Source organism: Neolamprologus brichardi, chromosome 10, assembly GCF_056152115.1.
Source record: "Neolamprologus brichardi isolate AB-2024 chromosome 10, ASM5615211v1, whole genome shotgun sequence".
NCBI classification, from domain to species: Eukaryota; Metazoa; Chordata; class Actinopteri; order Cichliformes; family Cichlidae; genus Neolamprologus; species Neolamprologus brichardi.
In genome coordinates, this window is record NC_142113.1 from 32,399,133 (window position 1) to 32,407,418 (window position 8,286).

Here is an 8,286-nt window from a genome sequence, read left to right on the forward strand (position 1 = left end):
TCTATTCATGTTTGCAGAAGCAAATAAAAGTAGAAAGTCTGAGGTGTGAAGCCTTGGCGCCTGCAGCCATCTATTAACCCGACAAGGTCAAGACAGTGACGGCATAATGATGACGTTTCCTTGGCAGAAGCGCCGGACACCCCGGTGTGACTCCTTCTGTTGGCGCTCGCTGGAAATTTTCCACCCAAACACAAAAGCAGCTACAGAAAAAAAGCAGCATTTTCTCCTCCGTCGAGCCTGACGCAGCCTTCCACCGTCGACTGTTTGAGTGTTGCCTGGAAACCTGCTCGAGCTTGCTTACATGTAGTAAAATGGGAACATCGGCACATCCCTCCAACGCACCATCACATCGCCACAGCAACGATGGAGAACGGGCTGGCTTCGGTCCCACATTGCTGTCCTCTCATTGGAGCATCTGCCGGCGTCGTCTTGCTGGCCACGCCCACTGTTACATTGCAGCTTCAAAGCTGGAAGCAGCTGTCAGATCTAGAAGCTTCCCACACCTGGTGCCAATGTGGAGGCTGAAGAAATGAGGCTCAAGATGTTTGAGCAGTACTGTAACTAAACATGTATTTAAATTCTCTATTGCAAAAATGTGAAAGTTTGTTGGAACCTCTCTGAGATGTGGAAACACTTCAGCAGCTCCATGTTTCACTACTTTTATTCAGCTGTATTCAGTTCTTGTGTTTTATGTGAAGGGATCCTTTTTGGTTTGCATGTCTTGGTTTTTCCTCACGTCGTACACTTGGAGAACTTTCTGCAGTTGAACATGTCTGCGTTTTTACTGCGACGCTGGGATTTCATGAAGACATGGCTGACCGTGATGAGTTTTAACCCAGAAGATGTTGTTTCACATGTACACTAGTTACTGTGGCCCAAATGTCTCAACAAACCTGGCTTCTGGTCCATATTAGGTCAACCTGTGGGTAAAATAAGTCGAATGAAGACCAAATGTAGTCTACAGAAAACTGCACATGTGGACCAAACATTAATTTGTATCTGGTAAGAACTAAAACTTAGTGTCACAGTGAGGCTGGCTCAGTGAGGCTGCAGGTATTTGTTATTGTTTTTGCTTCTCGCTCGCTCTTCTCCTCGCCTGGGCGGAGCTCATTGTGGGCTCCCACTTTTGGCCAACACACCTGGAAGCAGTTACTCAGCTGCAGCTTATTATCCTCCCACTCCCTGCCACTATTTGAGGAGGCGGCTCAGTTCTTCTGATCACTCGAACGTTGTACTACACACGTCACTGTAACCTCGGGTCAACCTAATTGTGATTCCTTGTATTTTTTTTCCGGTTTTCACTTCTCGTCTGTTGTGTACATAGAGTCCCCGATCCCGTCCTGAAACCCTTCCGTTGGATTGCCTGAACGTGTGCCAGTTTGCACAGTAGACGAGTGGAGCGAGTGGAGTGCAGAGAGTGGATCATTAAGCATGGAGCCCCTGGATTCGCCTCACATTCTGCATATAGTCACTAAGTGTTTATGTGTCTAAATAAACCTTTGCCCTTTCCTTCAAATCTGCACTTGAGTCTGTTCTGTCATTCGTGACACTTGGAGCCCAATCCGGTCTTTAAGTCCAACGTCATTAGCCGTGTCTGGGCCCAAACTCTGCTCCAGGTCCCAAAGTCAAACAAACACTGCGCGATCACAGAGTTGAAAAACTGTCTGAATTCTTTCATCTTTAATAAAATGATCAGTGTGGCGGCTCTGCCAGGTGTAACAATTAAGTTTAATATCCAGGTATCCATGAAAACCGAATTTATGAAATTTAACAGAGTTAGAAGCTAGCAGGAAGTTAGCTCGCTAGCTTCCATCTAAACATGACATAGCATGTTCTGACTGAGAGATATCTGAAACAAATTCAAACGTACAGCTCTGTTATCACTTCCAACATAAATGAAGACAGAAAACTAAACAGCAGTGACGTTTGTAAGGTTACTGAAGTTGGTCTAGCTGGTATATAATGATGTGCTACGTGATCGCTAGCTACACAGCTATGTTAGCATAATAAGCTTCTGGGCCCAGGATACTCCACGTTTATTAAGGCTGTTGTGGGTTTTTTTTTTTACATGTTTTAATGTTTTGTATCTTGTTCTATTTAATCTCAGCAAGACCCTAAAAACAGTCAGTGATCACTGTCGGCCTCTCTCGGTTTTTATTACCGTTAATCATTTTAAAGCTGTTTTTAAAACCTTACGATGTAACTACAGCCCATGCAGCAGTACATTAATGACTAACCTCGTATTGTGGATGGATTTTCTCAGTTATTCTCCCGACTGATGTTCGGTCTATTAACAGCATCCTGCCATGTGATTGCATTTGTCCCGGAAAATGCCATCCTTTTTCGTTGGGCTTTTCCCCTGAAATTTATTAAGCAACAGTATACAGAGAATGTACACAAACTGGAACATAGTTAACATATGCCAGGTGGTGTAATGTAAAAAGTTACAGACATTCAAATAATTTGTAATTAGCACAAATAGTAATTGTTTTATAGCCTTTTTATTTAGTGATCTACTAATCAATTTTATGTAAGATAGAGTATCATTATAGTAGTGTTTAAAATTAGTCTTTTGGCTACTGTATTTGCATTTGTGGAAATAAAATTTAGCTAAGATAATTAACAAGTTTATTATAAAGTATAGATCTTCTTTTTTGCCTTTGAAAGAAACAAAATATAACATTCAAAATACAACGTTCTAGCATGTGAGCAGATCCAGAAGATCATTTTGGCTTCCACAAAATCCACAGATCACATTTATGTCCCTTTTGAACTTTGTCATATAATGATTAGCAGGGTAATATTTATGAAGTATTTTTGAATGAAACTTATTTTGCTTTATTCGTTACAAGATACTTGTTAGGAGTTGTCCATACTCTTTTCCACGTAATGTCACTGACAAAGGAATTGCAATAAGAAATCGCCTGTGGAACAGAGATTCTCTCTGGAAGCATCTGTAACAGCCTTCCTCGCGTCGCTGTTACGTAATCGCCCTTCAAATGCGTCCCTGCAGCTTATTAATGAGCTTTTATCCACGTTCACCTGCCGCTGATCACGTCATCCACCGGTCCCAATTCCTAGACCGCATCCTTCGGAGACCGCGTTTGAAGGTCTAACACGTCACAGCCAGGCGACAAAGGCTGCTCCATTTCCCCGGATCCTATCCCAGAATTCATAGCGCGGCCCAGCCAGTAGCAGTTTCCAACAATGGCGGCTGAGACAGAGTCGGTAGAGATGGCATCGGAGGAAACCTACATATTTAAATGTAAGGTATTTTTGAAGTAGCGATGTTAAGATGTTAATGTGAGTTTCATTTTAAATGTTAAGGTGAAGTTGCTGTTTTTTACAGTCGTTGAACATACGTGACTGTAGATGACAGTCCCGCTCTGTTTTAACATAAAGGTTAGTTTGAATATTACTCTTCTGGGTCACAAAATAAACGTAGATGTGAGCTGTGTCCAAAGTCAGGGGCTGCATCCTTCGGAGGACCCGGCTTTCGCGGTCCATGTGGGCCGGGTCCTCCGAAGACCGATGAGGCCGCAAGTGCGATGCTGTGAAATTGGACGGTCTGGTTTTACATCTGCGTCACCAGCTGTCTCGGTGGAGTTTAATATAACATGTTTATTAACCCGAGGAGCGAAAGACCGCGGGGCGTTTGACAACGATGTGCCGGGAGCTCGCTCTTCTCTCCAGCTCTACTGAGGCGGCTAGCTCAGCTGGGTCGTAACAGACGTCTCCGGAAACGTCGGAGCACGTTTGCAGATATGTGCTATCTTAATAAATCGAGTAGATATTTGAAGTTTACACAGCTACATTCTCACCTTAACTTATCTTAAACGTGTATTTTGTGACCCAGAAAGCGTAATATTGAAACTATTAAAACGCATCGTTTTCAAACTCAGGTTAAACATGATATACAAGTCACTTAGATCAGCGGTCCCCAACCCCCGGGCCTCGGACCGGTACCGGTCCGTGAGTCGTTTGGTACCGGGCCGCGAGAGTTGAGGCTCAGGTGCGAAATGTATAGTTTTCAGCGTTATTTTGTCATCGTTTTTATCGTTTACTCGGTTTTCTTGGGTCTTTTCACGTGTGTTATGAATAAATCTTCTTTTTTTCGGTACCGGTACTAGTTTTATTTTGTTGTATTTATCCGCGACACCTTAAAGGCCGGTCTGTGAAAATATTGTCGGGCATAGACCGGTCCATGGCGCAAAAAAGGTTGGAGACCGCTGACTTAGATAACTTAAAAATGTTATTGTTTGGCTTTATCGGTGTTTTATTTGTTCCTGAGTAAATCGGTTTGGATTACAGTTATAGTTTTCACACAGCTGAATAAACGTTAAACAGTAACGTGAGATGCTCGAGAATTCACTCCTTTTATATTTCAGGGAGCAAAGAGCAGACGGCTGAGTTTATTAAACTCCGTGGAGACAACGAGCACCTTTTCACCGGTGCTAAACACTCAGCCGCTCTGGGTTGGAGGTACAGTAACAGTATCTGTTAGGCATGAGAGTGCTTTTTAGTACATTTTGCTGTGGATGCTGTTCAGGGATTAACGTGATTGACATGTTCCTGTGCTTTCTGTCTGTTAGGGCAGTTCTTGAGAAGATGGGCCTGCTGGGAAAAATCACCCCGTTGCAGGCCAAAAAAAAATGGGACAATTTAAAAAAGAAATACAAAGTATGTACAGTCAAATATGGATTTTTAACTATAAGATATTAAACGTATTCATGTAAATGTGTACTGTTGCTTTTTTCTTAACACCACTTTTGATTTCCTCTGCGTTTAGGATTGCAAGTATCCAGGGTCAGGCGAGGGAGGGATTGAGAAGCCCACTGCTGCTACATGGCCCTGGTTTGTCCTTATGGATGAAGTGTTAGGACAGAGGCCTTCTAGCAGGCCTCAAGTCCTAATTACCTCCATCCAGGACAACACTCCAGGTCCCAGTTCAGCAGCAGGAACCCAAGTGTGGGATCTGGAAGAGCAGGAGGAGGATGGCCAGCTGGAGCCAAGAAGGGAAAAGAGAAAGAGGAACTGGGAGAGCGAGTTGTTGGATTTGATCAGAGAGGATATGAGATTGCAGAGGGAACTTGAGGAAAGAAGAGCAGAGGAAGCACGGCACAGGATGGACAGGCTGTTTGGGTTATTGGAAAAACTTGTTGAAAAGAAATGTGTAAGGTTCTGTAAATAAAAATCGCTGCGAATGCTTCAACTTTGAGTTATTTTTTTCAAACTATGTACAACATTTTAACTTGATTATTAACAGAGTAAATAACATGAAAAAACTCAACACATGTAATTATTATTAAAGCCCAGGATTAACCTGAGTGTCCCAATATGCACAGGTACTTTTAACCTTTGGCTGAGCAGGAAGTCTCTGGCAGTGCTGCTGAATGTGCAGGACGAGGACCAGAGAGATGGAGGTGCCACAAGTGAGACCTTGGTTTGTGTTCCCAGCCAGTAAGTGGAGCATCATACAGGGTGGTCTCCAGAAGGTGTTTAGCGATGCTTGTTTCCACTGTCCACCGCATCATCTGGGTTTACAGGGCGGATGTAATCGATGGCTGCAAAACAAAGTGGTGCAAACAATCATGTTAATAAAGCTGTAACAAGTAGTATTGTACAAGCAGATTACTTACCTGTTCACAATCATCGCGGTACCTTCAGGGCAGGTCGCCGGTCCTGCCAGAGAGCACCACTGACTGCCTCCAAACCTTTCTCCCCCTCATCTGCCACAGCATCTTCGGGCTCATACTCCAGGGCCACGACATCACCAGCACCGAGGCAGATGTTATACAAAAGAGCACATGCTGTTATGACCTGAAACAGATGTTTAAGGTGTTTATAGGTGTACGTATGCTAAAGTTCCCATTATATCATTTTAATTATTCAAAAAAAGCAGTGGCACTACATTTTAATGACTTAGGTGTGGTGCTCCTCCAGCGCTAGAGGGAAGATGGCCCAGAACCTCGTCTTCATCATTCTAAAAGCACTCTTTACAGTACAAGCAAAGTGTACCAACATTGCTTTAAGGGTGACAGTGTTTATTGTAGAACTTGTGTTGCTGAGTGTGCCTGACATACACATTTCTATTCATGTACGCAGAAGCAAATAAAAGTAGAAAGTCTGAGGTGTGAAGCCTTGGCGCCTGCAGCCATCTATTAACCCAACAAGGTCAAGACAGTGACGGCATAATGATGACGTTTCCTTGGCAGAAGCGCCGGACACCCCGGTGTGACTCCTTCTGTTGGCACTCGCTGGAAATTTTCCACCCAAACACAAAAGCAGCTACAGAAAAAAGCAGCATTTTCTCCTCCGTCGAGCCTGACGCAGCCGTCCACCGTCGACTGTTTGAGTGTTGCCTGGAAACCGGCTCGAGCTTGCTTACATGTAGTAAAATGGGAACATCGGCACATCCCTCCAACGCACCATCACATCGCCACAGCAACGATGGAGAACGGTCCCACATTGCTGTCCTCTCATTGGAGCATCTTCTTGTCTTGCTGGCCACGCCCACTGTTACATCGCAGAAGCAGCTGTCAGATCTAGAAGCTTCCCACACCTGGTGCCAATGTGGAGGCTGAAGAAATGAGGCTCAAGATGTTTGAGCAGTACTGTAACTAAACATGTATTTAAATTCTCTGTTGCAAAAATGTGAAAGTTTGCAGCTCCATGTTTCACTACTTTTATTCAGCTGTATTCAGTTCTCCTGTTTTATGTGAAGGGATCCTTTTTGGTTTGCACGTCTTGGTTTTTCCTCACGTTGTACACTTGGAGAACTTTCTGCAGTTGAACATGTCTGCGTTTTTACTGCGACGCTGGGATTTCATGAAGACATGGCTGACCGTGATGAGTTTTAACCCAGAAGATGTTGTCTCACATGTACAGTAGTTACTGTGGCCCAAATGTCTCAACAAACCTGACTTCTGGTCCATATTCGGTCAACCTGTGTGTAAAATAAGTTCAATGTTTATCCTGTGTAAGCTGCTGGATAGCGTAGTGGTAACACTGTAGGCCTTTGGACTGGTAGGGGGGAGATATCATCACCCTCATTATGGACGATACTGCCAAATATCAGGAGGGGCTACAGATCAAGGGAACAATAGATGCCTGAGACTCTGCATGGAGACAGCAGCTTCTTCTTTATTTGCTTTTATGTAAATAAAAGGCTAAAAATTCTGGATCTATCATATTTATGATATGCTCTGACTTCCTCCCCGCACTTCTTGTTGTCTTGGGTGATGTTACTCATCCTGCAGATATCTTTGGTATATTTGACTCCACGCAAACGCAGAGCTAAACTGCTCGTTTAATTCGTCTCATTACGAGCAGGCAGAGAAACACCTGTGAAGATTTGTGTCTTCCAACTTCATCATGTTGAAGCGTTACCTTCCATCTATTCGGTGTCAGAGACACCCTGTTACTGACATTTTTTCATGTTATCATTTATCTCTCCGACTGTTTTGTACTCCGAAGAGCTTCCTTCCTGTTCGCTAATAAAGATCTCATTTTCTGTGCTCGGAATTTAATTTCCAGCTTTCTGAGAAACAGCTACAATTACAGATTTACTTGTTTTACTTAGACAATAGTCACTATTCCATTGAACACACCACACGTCTGTTTGTGCCTGCTTGTCTTTGTCTGCTGTGATAACAAACCATCGATTTCCTTTCGTTTTGGTCTGTGGGTTGTACAAAAAGAGCTATTTACAGACAGCACTGTGGGAGAAAAAGACGGGTAGTGAAAAATTATTGGCAGTCGTATTTATCTACACAAAGCAATTAACTGCAGACAGGCAAACTCCAAAAAACAGAAAAGCTTCATCTAACAAAAGGAGATGATGATGACATCGTGTGCTGGACTGAGGACGATGAGATTTACCTCCACAGAGTGGGGAGCAGTCCCACGTAGCCGCTCTGCTTTGTGTCTTTGAGAGATAAAAGTTTCACATTTTTGAACAGTGGAGCTGCTGCTCTCCTAAATGAAACCTGGAAACCACATCAATTATTTCTGCAGCCTCACAGGTTTTGTTGCCACTCGAAGAGTTGCCATCAGAGCGTAGGATTAGAGGAAGTTGTTCACCAACTGGCTTTACCAGCTGATGGTGACCCACCCTCCTCCCCAGATCCAAACCAAAAAGCTAAAACATGATTTTTCCTGTCAAACATCGTCACACGAATTAAAATGTGGTTTACTGTTTTTGTGAAAATCATCAGATGTTAGCCCAGAACAAGGAGGACACATCCAGGGCCTCGTGTTAGCATACCTGCTAATTACTAGCTGCAA

General features: G+C 43.5%; 1 protein-coding gene across 1 annotated transcript; it reads left to right on the top strand.

Moving 5' to 3' along the window:
- Positions 1 to 3,069: 3,069 nt before the first annotated feature.
- On the top strand, positions 3,070 to 5,212 carry LOC148100993 (uncharacterized). Its single transcript, XM_087846927.1, has 4 exons — positions 3,070 to 3,265; positions 4,389 to 4,482; positions 4,593 to 4,680; positions 4,790 to 5,212. The coding sequence occupies exons 1-4, from the start codon at positions 3,208 to 3,210 to the stop codon at positions 5,189 to 5,191; spliced, it is 642 nt and encodes a 213-aa protein (XP_087703053.1). The 5' UTR covers positions 3,070 to 3,207; the 3' UTR covers positions 5,192 to 5,212.
- The last annotated feature ends 3,074 nt before the right edge of the window (positions 5,213 to 8,286 follow it).

Coding starts and splice junctions, on each gene's coding strand:
- LOC148100993 (XM_087846927.1), top strand. CDS start 3,208: ATGGCGGCTGAGACAGAGTCGGTAGAGATGGCATCGGAGGAAACCTAC. Junction 4,483..4,592: donor TCAGCCGCTCTGGGTTGGAG/GTACAGTAACAG, acceptor TCTGTCTGTTAG/GGCAGTTCTTGAGAAGATGG. Junction 4,681..4,789: donor ATTTAAAAAAGAAATACAAA/GTATGTACAGTC, acceptor CTCTGCGTTTAG/GATTGCAAGTATCCAGGGTC.